The 21283-nt window shown below is 37.7% G+C and overlaps 1 protein-coding gene across 2 annotated transcripts in view; it reads left to right on the forward strand.

The window, feature by feature from the left end:
- Window positions 1-1356: 1356 nt before the first annotated feature.
- Window positions 1357-21283, forward strand: part of LOC117371966 (pleckstrin homology domain-containing family A member 5-like) — a 97156-nt gene continuing 77229 nt past the window's right edge. For both annotated transcript variants that reach the window (XM_033967657.2, XM_033967658.2), the window contains exons 1-3: window positions 1357-1481; window positions 1583-1659; window positions 2804-2861. In XM_033967657.2, coding sequence (XP_033823548.1) covers window positions 1390-1481; window positions 1583-1659; window positions 2804-2861 — 227 coding nt within the window. In that variant the 5' untranslated portion in view covers window positions 1357-1389. The remainder of the gene's footprint in view (window positions 1482-1582; window positions 1660-2803; window positions 2862-21283) is intronic.

Here is a 21283-nt window from a genome sequence, read left to right on the forward strand (position 1 = left end):
GATGTATATATTTATATATTTATTATTTGTATGAGATTGGGTAATAGGTGGGATGTATGTATGATGTATGTATGAGGGTGGTCTGTTTTCCTAGCACCTTAAACTGCTCGACACTTTTTAAATTTCGTTGTACATGTGGCATGTTGCAATGACAATAAAGACATTCTATTCTATTCTATTTTGAAATACCTATTATTTATAAATTATACTAAGTTTGTTTATCCTACTACTAAATAATGAATCTGTTGTACTAAGCTTTTTAAATTTAGTTTGTGCAATGACAATAAAGGCATTCTGAAATTATAAGTCCAGACAGTTACTCTTACAATGACTATTTCTTGGGTAGTAGTTTCCCCAAGTACTCTCTACTTTTTAAAGCAGGCTAAAAATAAAACAGTTGTTGGCTATTCCACCCCTAGCTGCTTGACCATGTGGTAAATGTGTTGTCCCACTGTCCCCCAGCCTCCTCATAAACATGGCGCTGCCCATGTCTCCACTGTACAGTGCAACACGATGCTCACAATCGGCCTGGGCTCAGCGGTGTTAGATGTCTCCCTTTGTGTGGGGTGAAAGGCTGATGAGGCAGTTTCTCCTCTCAATGACCCGAGGGTGGAGACCAGGGGGACCTAGTGGTACAGTTGAAACAGTGGTCATTAGTACAATATATGTGTTGTTTTGAGTCTTTTGATGCCACATCGCCATGTTGCAGTAGTGGACTGAATAAACAAGTAATGGGTTCCCAGGGGAAGACACTCACTGACAACTGGGACCCCCTTTTTTCTCATCTGGTTTGAGGATTAGGATCTGCACATAAATTGTCTTTTATCCTGAAAAGGGTGGAAAAAGGTATAAGGGGTATGTTATCCCACTTAATAAGACACTTTTTTAGTCAGGGTATCAGTGGTGGCCAGACAAAAGGGCATTTCTGGCAAAGATCTTATCATTTAATTGAGAAAATGTAGCCTATAAAGTCAAAGTAGGATGTGATGTGCGCCTGTAGGAGGGGCAGCTGCGCGCCTCTTGCCCTGGAGCTCCCTCATGGGTTTGTGACCCTGCCCCTCATCACAAACGAGCCAAATGACAAAACACAGAAAAAAAAAAATCAGCAGCAGTGAGAAATATTTGGAGCTATTTAGCCTATTCTTTGCCAAATCATCACCTTTTAAATAATAATACCGCTATATATTGTCCAACTTTGATGAGTAAGTTGCTGTAAATTGTGATAAAAATGCCTCACACGTGTCCATCAGATGCCACATTCTGCCTTCTGGTGTGATTGTACCTGATGCCCTACCCCCTGGGCTCGTCTCCGCGCTGCCGTTGCCAGGGTTTCCGCGTACGCGCTGAGAGCGGAGCCGCGCCGCTGTCACAGTACAGCCAGTGCCAGACATGGCGGCGGAGCTACAGCCCGAGTGGATATCGTGTCTGCCGTCTACATGGAGTTACGGGGTCACTCGGGATGGACGCGTCTTCTTCGTCAAGTAAATATCCTCTCACTGGACAAGGTTTAAGTTATGACTGTCCGTTTCTCCTTCCAGCAAACTCGCCGTGACATAACCACTGTGTTTCTCTGTCCTCCCAGCGAAGAAGCCAAGAGTACAACCTGGCTGCATCCCGTGAGCGGCGAGGCGCTGATCACCGGCCACAGGAAAACTCCAGGTGAGCTCTCATTAACTCTCACTAAGTTTGTCTCGTGTCTGGAGCGTGCTGATCATGTCACGGTGCGTAATTGCGCGTCCGAGGTCCTGTATACCCCGGGCTGAGCAGAGCCCGTGACACCCTGCCCGTGACACCCTGCCCGTGACACTCTGCCCGTGACACTCTGCCCGTGACACTCTGCCCGTGACACTCTGCCCGTGACACCCTGCCCGTGGACCTCTCCAGACTCAGCCCTGTCTTGCGTGTCCAACCTCGTCAATCGCTCCTCAAACCGTGAACTTGCCACACGGACTTTTGCTAAGCGGGCAAAGTAATTTCAATGTGCGACTTATTGATGCAGAGTGTGGCATTACATCACACTCAAGTCATTCACAAAGTGCGCTGCGTGCTGACCGTGCACATGACGTAAAGTCCGCTAATAACACGCGCCATGCTGTCCGTGCACTCAGCAGTCACCTCAGCTCAGGCGGGTTTAGCTATCCACTTCAGATGAGCTAAATCAGCTAATATCAGCTAACATGTGCTGGGGGCAAGACAATCTGACACATCAATACAGACAGTAATTGTATTCTGCAAATATTTTTTACCCTTTAACTGTCATAAAGTAGTAGTATTTGTACTAGTAGTTGTGGTAATAACAGTAGTAATAGTCAACTTTTTGACATTGTGTTTTCCTTAGGTCCATTACAAGATGTATACAGTATATCTATATTATTTTGAACTACTACTATGTATATTTTTGCGTTTATATGCATGCACAAGATAGGGTAGGATTTGTATTGTTCTTCAAAAACATGCAAAGCTCACTTACATATGCCCCATCCCATTCTGGTTCATGTTATCTAACTGTCCATTAACAATCCCATAACTATTTACCGTTAATTTGTCATTTTAAGTACAACAAAAGCTCCGGTGACTACACAAATTCCCTTATGAATCATCATAGCATTCTAGTCTAGTCTATGTCTGCATGCATCCTAACAAGTTGCACATGTATAATTCAAAGTGACTGCAGAGCTTCCCCTTAATGCTAATATACAGTGAGTATGTGCTGCATTGACAGCTGTTGGGCTGGCCTGTGGAGATCAAGTTTAATTTACAACATACAGCATCTGTCTGATCATCCACCAACTCTTGTCCACAGATCTACCCACGGGATGGGAAGAAGGATACACGTTTGAGGGGGCACGGTGCTTCATCAAGTAAGTTTTATTCCCTATTTGTTTATTTGTGATCTTGAAGTTTTGAGTATGCAGCTCTTGACGGTCTTGTTTACTTCTATTAAAAAGATTCATCAAAGATAATACTTCGTACAAGTATTGCAATTGTGATTAGATTTGCTATACATGTTTGATGTAACATTCTGCATGCACATTGTAAATAACTTCAAGAGCTTTAATATTTGACAGATGACTGAAATCCTCCATGCAGTTTTTTCAGTAACAGCTATGTTTACAGTGGACATTCTGCTACCTTAATAACTGCTATCTTTGTGATTTGATAATTGCACCTACACAAATTGTTATATATCGTGAAGCCTTACTCAAAATATCTCGAGAACCCGAGCTGCATTGCGATAACTGCTATTATATAACACAGCTTTTAAGTCAATACCCTATCTTAAAAGTTAATGATTCAACTGGTGAGCTATGCAAACACAGACTTGGCCAAAGCATGGTACCTGTCATCTTGGTTGTATTTGCTCTACTTGAGGCGGTGTCTACTTCATGAGAGTTGAGCCAGAGTGTAACATGTTCTTCTTTGACAGTTATCCTTAATGTTAGGGTTTATATTTCTTCTCAAAGTTGGAAATGGCATTGCGAGCAGCCCCAGCAAATTAGAGTTTCTTGCCACAGTCGCTGATATGGGAGGATTATTGAAAGTCTCTATCTCCCCGTCAGATGAACATGTTATCTTGTGTGGGCAGTGCACAATGTTCTATGTATGCTTCATGCTAACATTTCATCGCTTTCTGTTGAAATGCTATGATTTGCATTTGTTTTTGCTTTATTTTATGAACAAGCATGTGTTTCATATTTGGTTTTAGTTCCTGATCAAAAATGCTGTCAACACAAACCTCTTTTTATTCGTTACAAATGTGTTGTAAAGAGGCTTTTTTAATCCATCCTTAATAATATAATAATATTCATGAAGATGATTCGGTCAGTGGTGTCAACAAATCATTTTATATACATTTTAAGGATTTATATGGGACAACAACAAGGTATGTAGTGAGTTAGTTGAAGATATGGAAGTGAATTAATCTGCATTTTTTCATATAAATACACAGACTAGACTAGTTTCCTAGTCCTAGTACTACTGCCAGTACTTTTTTGTATAAATACTTCAGTGCAGTTTTGGTCAGATGCATAGTCAGATAATACAGATACAGATTTTGGGAGCCTTGGCCACGCCTCCTTTTTAGTCGACTAATTGATCAGCAGGACATGTCTGCAGTCAACCAAGAATTTTTTGAGTTGACCACAGCCCTAATCTCTTCGCTTGTCTATAATTCCCTGCCACTGTGCTTCCGCTAGTTTCCTATATATGAATGAATGGATACAGGTTGTGTATTCATGATGTTATGGCTTATCATCCTCTTCTTCTTTTTCATTTGGCTTTCCTGGTTAAATTTGACGAGCTACATGTGGCAGGTTGCCAGGCAGTCCAACTGAAAGGCAGAAATGATGTTATATAGAGCTTTTTCATCCCAGCCTCTCAGTGCAAAGCAAAGCAGACTCTGGGAGTACATTCATGCCTTTTTTTTAAGAAGAAGCAACAGCCATGTCATCCCCCACAAAAGCATGCAAGAGGAAGACTGTAGCAAGTGAAAAGCAGCGCTCCAGAGACACTGGAACACTGCTGGAGGCATGTGTCTTTATACACCACAGGACACCTATACATAGTCAGTTTGGATGATGAGTATTCCTATTGTTGACAGGTGAAATGTGACAACAACTTGTGTGCATGCTGTTGTGTACAGGTTGTTAGTGTAAGTGGTTTGCACAGCTTGTTAAAGCTCTTGCATTGTGCTTAACAGACAATTGAAGTTGAAGTTTTAACTAGGAATATCAATGTACAGACAATATATTGAAGGGATGGGACGATATTAAAATTTTGACTCCTGATTATTTTGACCAAAATAATATCGTTTAATGATATTATCATGATAATTATTAAACCAGGGTTTACGGTTTTTAAAAAAGTCAATTACCATACAGTTTGCAGGTGTCTGAGCAATCACCTTTATCGTTTTTCTGCTGCAAATGAAATTAACAATGAATGAATAAAAAATGTGTCAATTCTATAACTCTTGACTATAAAAAAAACAACAGAAAAAGGATATGCTGGCATTGCAGCCGTCAGCTGTGCAAAATGCCACAAACAATTAATTGATATATGGATTTTCTTTCATGTTATCAAGCTATCATTATTTCTAATGGAAATAGAGGAGCAATATGACTGTTAACAGTCCACTCCTACCTTTAACATGTCATCATTTTGAATCTGCATCTAAATATAACTGGAATTGCATTTAGTTTAATTTGTGTATATCTGAGTAATCCTCCACTGTTGTATGTGCACATGTTGTAGTAGATGTTGCTCCTTTGTGTTTTTAAAGTCCATACCTTCACTGAACTATTGCCTTAAATTAAGGATACACAAAGTTCATGCAGATTATAAGTGATCATAATGCTGTACTTTACTCCGTAGTGTGCAGAATATCCCTTTACAACTAAGAGCAACTTTCACTTTCTGTATTCCTGGCACATGTCCTGCAATTACTGTGCTATTACCCTTAGGCTGATCTTTGCAAAAAACAATTTAAGAACACGGACTCAACAAACACATCCCTTAAGACATGAATTAGGTACTGGTAAATACAATAGTGACATACCTTTAAAACACTGCAGCGTCAATACCTCGTGGTTCCTCTTAACACAAGCATTCAGAATTCAAACTATGTGTTCACTGCAGCGATGTGACCACGGCTAAGTCAGCACAATATGTTTTACATTCTCTTATTAGCTCTTTGTAATTTTAATTTGTTGTGACTCATTGTTTTGACTTTGGGAGTTGGTGATGAGTTTACTATAGAGATGACAAGTGTCTAGAACGTTTCAAGGCGTTCAGAGACTTGATGTTAAGTTGCTTATAAATGCCTGTGCAGAGATATTAGCAGAGAGCAACTATGATGCACAGTTATTGTCCGTTTGACATTAAAGACTTCATTTGTTGTGATTGCAAACAAACCTATGGGCCACTTCTCTTCATAATCCCCCCAACTTCAGATAAAAGGCAAAACCGCTTAATGAAGGCTTTGAAGGAGCCTCATGCACTTGTCATTGCAGAGTTGTGTTTTTCTTGTGCCCTTTCATTGGTGCTGGTGCTGACATTTGGCTTACGTCTCAAAATGTCCATGCACATGTTAACAATGGAGGGAAAGAGGGAAAGGGCAATCCTATGACTTATTGTATACAGAGGCCAATATGAGCTGAAAAGCATGGCTGGATTAGAATAACCTTGTTGATCGTACATACTTAATTTTAATTTAGGTTACAGAATTTGAAAATAGACAAATGTGTTTCATAGAATTATTATTCGCACCTAAATCAAAAGCTTATAGAAATGTGTTGGTCCTGGATGTTCCACAGGATACCCAGAGTCAGGTTGTGTTGGTCCTTGCGACCTGGACAGAATTTGAATGACATGGTAGTGTGCGAGTGTGGGGTGGAGGCATTGTGCCTCCCAATGTTTGATTGCACTGTGGCTGTTGAATGAGGAAAGGTCAGATGCTAATCGAATCAGTTACGGCTGTTGCTCTTAAAGAGCAGAGTCACAAAGTTGTTTAGAGGTGGCCATATGTCTGTTTGGGCTTGAGACTTTAAAGGTCTCTCCAATACAACACGTACTGTCATTTTGAACAAGGATTGTCTACAACCAGGGTGGTCAGGCTAATTATCATGACCACTGACCACAAAGTAAAGTGACAAACACTGATTTTGTCCCCATTATGGCACTTGCTTGTGTGTGGAATATGAGGTGGCAAGCCCTTTAAGTTTATGTGTTTGAAGAAAATAAAAAAGATCTGAGTGAGTTTGTGAAGGACCATATTGCATCATTAGCCATCTGGCTCAACACAGTACCAAAACTGCAGCTTCTATGGTCTGTAGTGGTCAATGATTGTGGTCTACGCATGCAACAGTGGTGACCTGGGGCAGGTGATGTGACAACAAAACTCTGCTCTGGTCTCTGAAAGTTTAAGAAAAAAGTACTTCAAAAGATTTAAAAGTGCTTAGGATACTAGGAATGCTTTAGGAAAGTGAGGAATAACCTTTAGCCATTTAAAATGGCTGAGTTCTGTTTTTTGTGTTTTTAAGACCATAAAAAATCAGGTACCGTGCCTTTAACTCTTATGTTTTTCCAATATGCTATGTTTAATAGACATGCAGTGGGTCATTGACCATTTCATCACATAGTAAGCTCTGCCTCTGTCTGAGCTCCATACAGGTTCTTTTAACTGAGACCTCTTTTAGTCCGATATCTAAAACAATGTTTCAGTGCAAGGTGTTACACTTGAAATTACACAGCACAAAGAGACAGTAGCAAATGAACTGTCTTTGTTGTTTTTGCTACATAAATCTAAAGACACAAGGCATGTTGATGAGAGAGAGCCATCTGGCAGATTTGTGATTTTCCATTTTATCTTCTTTATAATCCTGCATTGTAACTAAAGCCCATCTTGAGCAGGATTTGACATGATCTGGGTAATTTAAATAGCAATTTGGTGTGTGTTTTGTGTGTAATGAGAAATGTTGAGTTCCTAAAGTGGGTTGAGTAAAGCATATGTTTATGAATATAGTATTTAAAGGTTATCTCTGCCTGTCTGCTTATGTTATCTGAAATTATGTGAAAGAGGAGGGTAGAGGACTGATTGCAGCTAATGACTGGTAGAAGAGTGGGATTATGTCATAAATAACTTCACTTGTAAAGCAGAAATCGAGCAGCACTCAAATCTGTAATGCTCCTTTTCACTGTCCTTTGGGAGCAATTTATGCTTGTGGATCCTCATCAAGACATAGTACAATCTAAATTACATCAATATTGTATAAGTATGCCTTTTTCATTACGGCTCCACACTTGTCTTGTTGCATAATGTAGCACTCTGAGCAGAAATGGTTTGATTAAAATTTGAGTTTTTATTCTGAAAATGGCTTTTGTATGTGGTGGTTTTGGCCTTTTATGCCTTAAGCCCACACACCACCTGACTCCAGCCTGAGCTCTGATGTGCTTGTATAATTAGTCATGCAGGTGTCATGTACCACTAAGTGCCTTCTTATTAATATCTAATAACTGTGACTCTGGTTTAGCAGCAATCTGAATATTTTAACATTCACTAAGTCTGCCCTACCTGTTTCAAGTAAAACAACACAATTTTGAAGTATTGAATATTACATTAAATAATGCACCACAAATCATAGTACTACTGTGTCACTGTAGTAGTGTGTAGTTCTGTATATTGTCTTTAAATTGCTGTAACAATAAGGGCTAAATAAATAGTCTATTCTACGCACTTATCGATAATGACCAAATAACATTAAGAATTTCTTCAAATTAAAACAAACGTAGTAGTGAAATGTCTGTGCTTATAAGGATCTTTACAGTTCCCTCTATTACGTGCAGAGTGAGACCTCTTACTTTCTGTTTCAATAGTTGATCTTTGACTTCTTTTGCTGTCAAGTTTTATTTAAATGTTCACCTTGCACATTGGCGGCCCGGTTTGAATCACTAAGCACTGTGGGGCTGATGAGCATGTTTGATGCTTCTCTTTAAAGGTAAGTACTGTGTTTCATTCACAAATAGATGAAAAAGCCAAACTTATGAGCTCTGTGGTATATTTAGCTCTGTGCACCAGAGCAGAGCACAGTGGCCAAAGCTGCTCAGACTGGCTTTAGCGATCTGTGAAGAGGTGAGGGAAGAGCCAGTGAATTAACGCTTTTTTTCTTTTAGTTTAGTTGAAACATGCTAACTTTGCACAGAAAGGCCCCGGCGACTCGGGAGTTGAAGCCAGGAGCCTCTTGCTGTGAAGCGAGAGTGCTAGCCACTCGGCAAACACGCCAAGCCACTTGATTAACAACAGCATCAAAAACAAGCTTCTCATTTGGAAAAGCTAAAAATGATGCTTCACATTCAGAGTACTCTTCTTTGAAAAACAGGTGTGATTTTTATCTCATCTCCACACAGATTTTGAAGAGCTTAATCTTTTTTCACTGATAACGAATCATGACATTGAAGCATCCATTTTGGGTCTGTGGCTTGTGTGTAAGCGTGAGCTGTGCATTGCCCCCGCTGTGTTGTTTCTAATGCCTCGCTGAGAGTCTGTGAACCTGGAGGCATCAGGACCGGCATCTTATCACAGATCTGAAGCCTGCGTTAGAGAAGAGCACAACATATACAATGAGATTTGGTTTCTACTACATAAGATGAAGGAAATAAGTGATGTATAGGCTGTGACAATACTAAAAAAAATCCTTTTTGTATCAACACCTTCTACTAGACTGCACAAGCAAGGCATAAACGCTGGCTGAATATGTACTTTTGTGCTATTCACAATGTGAGGATTTGTGGAATAATGATGTAAATGATTTGTTACTCTACATTTCTACAGCTACTCCATAACATAATTATCTTTATTTTTTCCTATGTATACAGTCTGTTTCTATTTTAGTGATAATTAATGTCTTAGTCTTCATACAAAATGCCACCATTCCCATTTTATTTATTTACTCAAAGAATGTGTGTTTTTTGACTCACTAGTGTTTGTGTGTTTTGACTTTGACTTTCCTTGTATTCCCTGCAGAATCCAAAACACCAGGTTTGATCCTATTTAGAATCTATTCGGGCTATCTTCATTCAGACTACGTGAGTGTAGGGGTGAGTGAGACTGACAAAATGAGTATCTTGATATTCTTTTGGATTATCTTGATAATAACATTCAGATGATATTGTGCCAGTCAAAAGTGGGTGTAAACATGCCTGTAGATGTTGAGATCAAGTAAATATGTGCTGTTTAATATGTTGACGCTCTCCGGGGTGACCTTTTTATTTGTTTTTATTATATTCGTTATGCTTGTTCAGTTACAAAGAATAAACAGTTTCGAATTAAAATTGTAAATACATTTTTTCACAATTTTTCATCTTTAAACTAATTGCAAAAATAACCATGATTCAGAAGGTGTCTCCATTTAAGAATTTGAATCATAACCACACCACAGGCAAAAGAAGTTGTCTAAGGTAACCAGAATTATAAATCACTGCATGCCGCATTAAACTCCGGGACACTGCTTGGGCCCTGCAAACCGCATTGGCAGTCTCCTCATGTCTTATACACACACATGCACGCACGCACACACACACACACGATTGCAGCTAGATTTAACAAGCTTATAGGAGCAGGTTTTCAGTATTGTGAGGCCAGTAATGAAAGACCCACCAGTCTCACTTGCTGACAACAAATGCTGATCGCTTCACGGATTGCTTCGTGGCTCATTTGTTTATTTGTGCGTCTATATACATCATTAATTAGCAGCGCTGTTTGATTATATTTTAATTATTTGATTTTAATTATTGCCAAACAGTTTTAGCTACTGTTGACAAAATCTCTGCTAAAGGAGACATATTACACTTCTTTTCTAGTACTTATAAACTGTAAGATACATACAGCATTGTCTTAGATTTTGTTCTTTGTAAACTGCAAAATTCATCTTAAATGGCTTAGAAATAGAAATGGGACTATCCTCTTCAAAAACGCTAATTGATAAGCCCCACCTCTTCATAGTGACATTCCACCATGTGGGTTGCACTAACAACCAATTCCAATGGAAAATTACAGTTGTTCATCAGTCTGGCCCACAATCACTGTCTAGCCCATAACAACTCCCCTCACTACATTATACAGTCACACTGTTAGGCCTGTCATGATAATTACTATATCGACTTGTCATTCAGTATAAATATAACGCAATAACCCAAGGGCTGATTTAAATCACTAAACTATTCCAAATCTACAATATTCTTAAAAACATGAGCTGGAATAAATAAATAAATAAATGGCAGAATTAAACACTGCATCTGTCATGAGTCAAAGAAGTTAATTAGTTCAACCATCTATAGCTCAAATCTTATCATATAGCCAAAAAAATAAGAAAGAAAACGCACCCATGATAAATATATTGGATGTCCCCAAGTTTATATGAGCTGGCTGACATCATGAGGAGGAGAAAGCTGTAAAATGAGGAATCATTGTCACCGATTCTGTTCTCCACACTGTCCGAGGACTTAAACCCCTCTCCATCTGTGCAAGCAGTCTATTATTCCACCAAAGAAAAACTTGTTTCTCCTCCTTTTACCACTCTGCTGGCGATTAACACAATTATTTAAAATGTCTCACGAACGATCACGAAACCATTGCCAAACCGTCACAACCATAGCAAGCATCAGATTTTTTAATGTCTAAAAATTGCTGCATGACATTTTGAAACTTATAAATGATGACCTTCCCAGACACAGAATTTTTGGAATAAACTGAAGTTAGTGGGCGGGGATAGGAGGTAGGTGAAAATTAGCACTCAAGCCTCAAATGCATGACAATACAGGATTACTCAAACATGCATGAATCAATCGAAATACAACTCTGAGTGAAGGGAACACTGTTATAACCCGGTACTTTGAAGTTGATGTTGCGCAATAGGTCCCCTTTAAGAGTGCATTGGAGCCATACATCACGGTTATGTTTTCGCTGCGTGTAAATTTGCCTCCCACCTGCTTGTGCCTCCCTCAGCTGCCAAATGCGCACATTGTTCAAAAATAACACTCGGATGAATCAGGCCAGGAAAATACCTTTGGAACAACAATATGCCTGGCTGCCGAGGTTGTGGTAATGCCGTCAAAGTCTTTAGAGCTACTGTGTGGGCTGGCTGCTCACACTGGTGGACAATAGCTGTGATGCTGTTATAACTCGCCATAAGAGCAGGTGAAGGGGTCTGCTTAAGTAGGACTGTACCTTGTGTAAATAATACTGTGGGATTGGATTGTAAGTGTGATGGATCTGTTTTAAAAGGATCGAGTACTATCATGTTGTCTTTTTGGGATTTACAAAGCTAATCAGTTAGGTAGGTGTTCTTAGAAGATTTACTGTGCTCTGTCACTCGCTATTCAAGTAAAAGTTTGGAAAATTAGTAATATTTTCCCATAAATTTGATGGTTATTGGTTAAAATTGGTTTTAGTGGCTGTATCACTAATAAAAGCTGTGAAACACCTATAAATATTTCAATGTAGGGATGGGATTTTAACTTGATAGCTCTTGTGTTGTGCAGTCTCTTCCCATCATTAACACTATTGCAAAATTTGACACATGGGCCGTCTAAGAGTTTTCCTCCTCTGAAAGAAATATTTTTTGTTTATACGGTTTTGGTATGTTTTGACTCATTAAACTTTGACCACAATAACCAAGGTTACCTATCAACCAAGCTTATCTATTAGTTAGCTTTGGGTAATAGCCAGTATAGTCTTTTTGATCATGTTCTGTCCAATCTGACCAGTAGCTTCCTCAGTCCTGTCTCATATCATGTCAACATTAATGCTGGAAATGGGAAAAAATATAATTTGGCCACTGTCTGCTCGTCAGTTTTCTTATTTTCCCATTCTCAGCTTATTTGGAATGAATCTTATAGCCAGGGGTGGAACGAAGTACAAATATTATAATGTAGTTTACTTTACTACATTTGAAATCTGTACTTTCTACTCCGCTACATTTTTGGACCGGACTGAAAAGTATATAAAAAAAACCTTTTCATATGATTTGAGAAGTAATTTTTTTTTTTACCATACTTGTGATTTTTGTTTGCTCAAAGCTGAAGCTTGAACTCGAAAATCACAAGTCACAAAATTACTAAGAAACTGATTGGTATTACTACTTTTACTACTATTACTACTACTATTATTCATCAATATCGCTGCTTTTTACACTTAAAGTACATTTTTAAACAGGTACACATACTTCAGTAGATTTCTTCATGTCATACTTTTACTTTTACTTGAGTACCTTTTTACCTTTGCATCTGTACTTTTACTTAAGTAACAAGACTGAGCGCTTCATCCACCAGTGCCCATAACAAATTGCATTGTTTTTGTATGTACCCGCGCTGTGATCAAAGGTCGCTCTCTGCTTTAACAATAGTCTTTTCACAATGTCCTCCGGCTCAAACACGCAGAGCATTTAGGTAAGTGCATGTTTTTGTTGACTGTGTTTTACAAGATGGCCTCTCTGTTCTTTCCCGTCTTCCGGCAGAACTTGGGGCATCTGTAATAGCAGAGTACGAACCGGCAGCTTCCCATCAGCCTCACAACGACACCAGCACATTGTTTCACACTTAGAAGCAAATCAATTTTCAATTTAACCTGCCGTGCATCGCAAGAAGCTGCTAAACCTTGGGAGGGAGACTGACACATTCAAGATGAAAAATGAGAGGAATTTCACAGAACAAATCAAATGAATAAATTGATGGCAGTGATAATGACCTGGGCTTGTTATTAGCAGCTGAGAGGTGAATAATGACTTCATATTTGTCCAAAAGTGCGCTATGTAACTCTTCTCCGTGTTATTGTTTTGCTGGGATGTTCCGCAGTATGGCATTAAACTGTCTTGCAGCATTTATTCAAATACAGGTGTTTTTATTTCTAGCAAAAAAACAAAAACAACTTGTAAACTAGTAAGCGGGGGTCATCTCTCCACAGATCTAACCAGTAAGTTGGCCAGGTGACCCATCTGCTTCTCCCTTTGCAGTAACATCTCCATGGTGACGAGCAAGTGGTGGGCCTTCCACCTGAAAAATTACATAGTGCACTTTTAAGTTTTAGGTAAGTTTTGAATGAACAGTGTAGATCAATCTTACAACTTGGCAACATATTTGATTATTGTTGTATTTATTTTTATCTAGTTGAAAACATATCGTTTTGCCACCCATGTTTAGTATAATTTTACATTTTGTGGCTGTTGTTTGTATTTTAAAACATAATTCAGACATCAAACAATCCAGCTCAAACCTTATTCTACTGTCACTTATGTATCACCTTATGTTTTTCTATGTGTGACAGTTACAGGCGATTGTTACAGGGAAGGTATCCTTAAAGTTACATACGCATTACATTGGCTATAGTGTTGTCAGAAGATAGTACTGGTACTATAAAGCAATACTCTTAATGCTGCCGACTTCACACAGCCACCTCTCATCGCAGCACTGTTACGACTATGACGAAGCCTGTCTGTCCTATGTTAATAACTCTGACATTCTCATATCCCCCAAACCTCGTACACTCTTCTCTGTGTGTAAATCTGTGTGGAGGTGTTTACTTGCCCCTTGATGCTGTTACTGCTGACTCACCACTCCCTCTTTCTCTAGTGTGTCTGATGTAGGAGGGGGTCCATGGGCGGGGGGTCCGTGGTTCATCGTGGTTCTCTGACTGGGATGAGGAGCTGTGAAGTCTAGGCTTTGAAATGTGTCTCTTTGGCTCAGTGAGGTCGCTCCCATCTGGACAGCACTGGGAGAATTCAGCTGCCTATTTGTTTTGGTATTTGGAGAGAGGAGGACGTGTGAACATATGCAGTTAGAGAGGAGGCTAATGTGAATGCTGGCAACTGCCCCAGGTTGTGTACTGCGGAGTGATGTCACACAATGTTTATACAAAAATCTGTCTAGTTTTGTCTGAAATCATCCATGGAGATAATGTTGTTTTGCCTGAAATGCTTCACAAAATGGCATAAAGCTTGTAAATCTCAATGGAGTCAAGCAGGAGAAACAGTATTTTGCATTAAAATACCTGAATGGAATGGAATTAATTTTATTTATTTATCCAATATTAAACAGGTAAGTCAATTGAAAACACCTTCTCAATTGCAATGACAACCTGGGAGAGGCAGCATAAAACAGCACAAGCACAATACACAAACACTCACACATCATCATAATATGAAGCAGTGAATCGTAACATGAGACAGTGAAACATGTGCAGATTAAAGATATCAAAGAAAATGTACACATGATAAATACCATCCATTCATCCATTCATATAAATACTGACCCCCAAAAACTATTCTTCCAGTTTTAATATATTGAATGATAAGTCGATAATAATCATTCATTATCAGTAATTATCATGACAGGCCTACAGTGGTAAAAGCGAACTACGTTTTAAAGTAGTGATGAAGGTGATTCTAGTCCCTTGCTGTAGAAAACTGAAATGAAGAACTGCTGAAAGCTGTGCAGGCTTTTAACAATGACCAGGTTAATGTAGCTGTTAGAGCGGAGCGTGCAGCTGGAGCTGTGGATGTTTAGTAGTGAGCTGAGGTAGAACGGGGTTTTACCAGTTAAAGACTTGTAAATGAACAATAACCAGTTTTGTTTTTTCTGCGGCTGTGGAGAGAGGGACACTTCACTAAATGAAAGATGGATAATTTATACAGAAGTTTATATTGATTGAACACTCCAGGCAAAGACATTTTTGTTTTGATTTGTTTAAACATATATATTTAAGGATATACATGCTATATATATATATATATATATATATATATATATATATATATATATATATATATATATATATATATATATATATATATATATATATATATGTGTATGTGTGTGTGTGTGTGTGTATATATATGTGTATGTGTGTGTGTGTGTGTATATATATATATATATATATATATATATATATATATATATATATATATATATATATATATATATAATTATTTTTTATTATTACAATTACAGCTCTAAGGCCGTGCTTGTTTAGTCACTGTTTGTTTGCGCCAACTGTAGATCAGTAAAGAGCTGGAGAGTCGAGCCTTTGTGTTGTATAGACAGAGTTGACTGAGTTCTCAGTAAAATCCACAGTAATATTCACAATTTCATTTGAACATATCTTACATTTACACCACGACTTCAAACAGACCCAGCCCCAACAGCTTTGAACAGATCAGAGGAAGACATTTGTTTTATTTCTGCTCTTACGTAATCTGATGCTCTATTTAAAAGACACTTCCTAACAATTCATTTTAAACCATAATGTGTAATCCTAGAAGTCCGGTCGGTTCTCTGTGTGAGTGAATGCGGTTACCTCTGTAGTGGTTGTCTATAGGCCTCAGTGGGATTTAGTGGAAGCACATAGGAGCGTCGTATTGATGCTCCCAAAGCTTCTTAGTTGTGCGGTGTCTTTGATTTACTGCTTTAAGAGCCGTTGACAGAGAGTAATCCCTGTGGTAATCTGCAATGAGCTGTTTGTCACTGGTCTGGTGCCAGGTTCAGGAGAAGGACAGATGTCGTCAGGAGCCACATGTTTTGGGCGTGTCTGTACATCCTTGACCAGGGGTGGGCAAACTTTTGGACACATGGGCCGCAATGGGTTCTAAAATTTGACAGAGGGGCCAGGCCAGGATGGATATATATATGTATATATATATGTATATATATATATATATATATATATATATATATATATATATATATGTATATATATATATATGTATATATATATATATATATATGTATATATATATATATATATATGTATATATATATATATGTATATATATATATATATATATATGTATATATATATATATATGTATATATATATATGTGTATATATGTGTATATATATATATGTGTATATATATATATAATGTGTATATATATGTATATATGTGTGTATATATATGTGTGTATATATATATGTGTATATATATATATATATGTATATATATGTGTATATATATGTGTATATATATGTGTATATATATGTATATATATATATATATATATGTATATGTATATATATATGTATATGTATATATATATATATATATATCTCCTGTGTATGTGTATATATTACATTAGAGATTTGGCCTGTAACATGTAGCAAAGCATGAATATGCAAGGCTCAGTGTACAAATTCTTTTCCAAATGCATTAATTAAATTCATTTATTTATTCAATTTCAGTTAAATAAACACAGCAGAAAATCTTTGAACGTTTACCTTTACCTATTTTAATATAATTTGGTCACGTTCAATGGACGGATTAATAAACACAAAGTGCCATGTGTGGCCCGCGGTCCGTAGTTTGCCCATGTCTGTCTTTGACCTATTCATATATCTTTGCTGACTTTGTATATGTGCTTGTATGCATTCTCTTTTATCTTATAATTAGGCTGGCCACTATGACAATAACAATCTAATGGTTATGTAAGTCTTTCAGGATAATTTGAGGATAATTCTGCTTTATAGTTTGGTTTCAATATTATCCTTTATCGTCTATATTTACTTCAACAATATATCGCACTTCAATTTTTTTTGTTTTTTTTGTTACAGGCCTATGTAGATATTCTGCATAGGTTATTACATTAATGTGATATATTTACTACAATATATTATTTGAGATCCGAGTATTGTAACTATTCCTCTTTTTTGCCCAAAGCAGACTGGATAGCGCAGACTCCAGTTTAGCAGATGGTCATCGGTTATTAGCCTGTTTTTGGAAGGCATCTCTCTACCTCAATTCTCCACAGCTGGTTTCACAATTTCAAGTGCACACAGTGAATTTTGAACTACATTTGATACAAGTAAAAAAGTATGTAACATTTTGTCCACATAAACATCCTAAAATGCCATGACTTGACTTTTGACTATTGAAAACTACACACACGTTTAGCAGAGTTTTGCCTATCACCACATTTCACTCTCAGAAGTGATTGAAGTGCAATACTCGTGTGGTAGCTGCCAGTTTTTTTAATTAAGCGGGGGTACCAAGGAGACTAATATCAAGCTCTCGCCTCTCTTGCTACGGCAACGGTCTGCGCGGGTTAACCCTGTAGGCCCCATGTTCCACAGTCAATTGCCAGACACTTCAGATCTGACCTTTACCATCGGCAATTAAACAGTGTTTTCATTATGTGCATATATTTGAAACACAGCAACACAAGTGCTTTCTGAGTTTTAGTTCTGTCTTTTATATGTTGATTGCATGGAAAATATCTGAAAGTATTTATGGCATATTTAAAAGTGGAGTTGGTTCTCAAACTGTAGTGCACCAAAATAGTTCAAGTTAATTAGTTCATAAATGTTTTTTGTACTATTCAAATGTTAGTTATACCATGGTTGGACTTTTTTAAGGAAGGAAATTCAGCTGAGGTTTGCATTCACACATACGCTAGGGCTGAACGATTTGTCAAAAATATCCACTTGCGATTATGTTTGTGTTTTAAAAAAATAATAGGATTCTGTTCAAAGTTCACATTTTAAATTCACCCAGAAGAATTGACAAAAAAGACTGAATAATAAACTGACAAACTAATGCAAGAATCACATTTCAGAACATGTTTGTACAGATCTTGCAGTTTTTATGCAGAATAAGACAGAATATTTCGTTTTTGGAGGAAATTATGATTCTTCAGAAATTGCAGGCTTTGCAGTTTGCGAATTGTGTCCATTCAAATTATGATTTCAATTTTGATTAATCTTGCAGTCCTAACATACACCTTTCAAGTTGGGACTCCACTTTGACCAAACCCCAAACTAACCCTGGACTAGAGTATGACTAAACCAGTACAAGTCTACATTATCACGCTGGTACTTGAACATAGTCCAGATTTTTTCCTGGTTTAGCCACGGGTTAGATTAATCTATTTTGATTTATTAACGCTCCTTCTAGTCCATTAATGATAGTACAGGGAGAGCCTAAAACATTTTCAGCTGGCACTTTGTGAAAAGGTTTTAAAATTGAGAGCTGATGTATGTGATTTGAAGTCTGCTGCTGGCGTTAAAGCTAAAAAGTCTGCTAATAACTTACTACTCCACTGTAGAACAACTTCCATCATTATGGCCCACATAAATCAGGCCAAAGTGCTTCTTTTACTACCTCTTGGTCTGCTCTGGCATGTGGGCAGGTATTTATGACATAGAGGGGACTAAAAGCTGTATACAGTACTCATTGGAGACCAGTCATTTTTAGGGGGACAAAAATCAGGTCCCCATGATGCAAATCCTCTATTAGGTCAACTACACGATATGGGTTAAAAAAGGATAAAGTTGGGGTTAAGGTTTGCCAAGTTGTAACTATGGATATCAGGAAATGAATGTAAGTCAATGTAAGTTCCCCCAGAAGCATGAAAACCCAGCGTGTGTGTGCGCGTATGTGTGTGTATGTGTGTGTGTGTCTGTGTGTGAGTATATGAGGTGTGGTGTAAGGCCCATTATGAAATGAGTGGACTGTAAATTCGGCAGAGAGAAGTGCCACTCGGCGGGTATAAATAGCAGCGAGCACAAGATGTAAACAGTGCTTGAAAATAGTCTGTTATGAGTTGTTTGAATTAGAATAAGCCTTAAATTGAACAGCAGTAACTTGTGCATTTCTGGTGGTATATTCAGCATTAGTATAATTATTGTACATAGGTTGGGTTCACCTGATATCACAACATTTTAGGATCCCTATAGTTTAAAATTACAGGTCAGTTTAAAAGGACAGGTCAGAATTTTATGGTGGGATTTGACTTTTAGCTGTCAGATTACAGATTTTTGACCTGCTTTATGGTTAATGTATAATTACTGGAACTATCAAAGTGAAACAAACATCTCAGTTAGTATAAATAAACTAAAGTGATTTTTTTCACAATTGCCTCAGACATTGGCACCATTATTCAACCCCAAAGACGTGATTGTTGTCAGTTGAAAAGGAAATTAATATTGCAGAGCACTATCTGCTCTGTGGTGTTTTTAATAAGACGAGTAATCAAGAGTTGGGGAATGAACAAATACATAAAACATGGCTGTGAAATTAGCATTTATTATAATTATTTTAATACAGTTTAATTTATCAAAGAGATGAATGCAATTAAGGTAAACGATTAAACAAAAAGCAATTTTATACGTACATATGGGTGACATATTGTCTATAGGCAGTGTTTCCTTATCTGGGTACGACTAGGCCTGTCACGATAATTTCTATATTGACTTATTGTTCAATATATGAAAGGTAAAACAATATTTTTTGGGGGTCAGTATTTATCATGTTTACAGTTTCTTTGCAAAGAAAATAAAAAAGATTGAATTAATAACTTCAGTATTTAATTTGCATCTGTTATGAGTCATAAAATGTTGCCTAACCAAGCATGGCAGTACAAATACTGCAGTGTTGTGGTTTGGTTTCCTTGCTTTTTTTAGTTTTAACACATTTGATTGGTTAATCACTTTTCAATTGCTAGGACTGAGCGATGCAGCACTAAAAACGGATACATCAGAATAATGATGGAATTTGCTGCATATCAGCCACCTGTTTCTCAGACTATATAACTTCTTTGCATTGGAAAAATCATCGGGTCTTGATTGGGTTAGGTTTAGTCCTGGTGTAGTCCTGATTTAGTCCTGTTTTAGACCCGGTTTAGTCCTGTTTTAGAGCTGACTACACACACAATGTCACACAGTGATTGGATAATAGCTCTGTTTATTGCTCATCTGTGGGCTCTTCTTCTCTCTCCCACACTCTCCCTGAGCCTGCAGCTCTGTCCATCCCTACTCGACAAATATTTGAACTCTCCCTCACTGAATAATGTATGTACCCACTGTGATTGATATTGTACATTTGTAGTTCCCACCAACCTAATGTCATCGCGGGGGTTACGATGGAAGAATGCGTGGCCCGCGTGTGGTCGCAATCGTGGGAGAAGACAAAAGAAAACAAATGAGGAGGGAGAAAGAGCAGGAGGCAAAGCAGGTGAATAATGTATAATGTTTGATCCGCACAGAGCTTCACAGGCGCTGGATCCCATTCACAGTCTAATAGTGTAACACAAAGCACAACAAACTAAATGTCTGTAGAGATGGAACAATTCAATATAACTTTGAACTTAATTACTGTAATAGATCTATTGCATTACTACCATCGTGGGAAAAGGGTTGTCAAACGTATTGATGCTAAAAAAGTCACATTCACAGGACACAAATGAACCTTTCCTGAATAACTTTAGAATGATCTTGAGCTGCATCAGAACAAGTACAAGACCAACATAGACTAGTATACAAATATGGACAACTATGGAACCTACCTGGAGGATTGAGGGATTACACAGATATAAGGCCACATGGTAATATAAAAGAAAGTACACTATGACCATTAAGTGTTGAAAAAGACACTCCATCGTTAAAGTATACAGTAAAGTATAAGTAAATAAGTATAAGCATTGAGTATCGGGTCTTACATTGGAGTAGCTACTTACAATAGTTATTAATTCTTCATTCTGTTAAATATTAGAACGTGATGCAGTAACATTGTAAACAGTTCATAATTTAAGAACTGACACAAACTTTACCATACAGGAACTTACTATTGCTATACAATTATATTTCATTTAATTAGCCCCTACGTTCCATCTGAAATTGTGATACTTTGGCAACTGTGGGCCTATGGCAGTGTAAACCATTGTCTGTTCCCAGTTAGCTCCAGGATTGACACAATGCAATGTTAAGTTTTTGCTCTCAAATTCATTCACTGTAGCAATTTATTTT

Source organism: Periophthalmus magnuspinnatus, chromosome 6, assembly GCF_009829125.3.
Source record: "Periophthalmus magnuspinnatus isolate fPerMag1 chromosome 6, fPerMag1.2.pri, whole genome shotgun sequence".
NCBI classification, from domain to species: domain Eukaryota; kingdom Metazoa; phylum Chordata; class Actinopteri; order Gobiiformes; family Gobiidae; genus Periophthalmus; species Periophthalmus magnuspinnatus.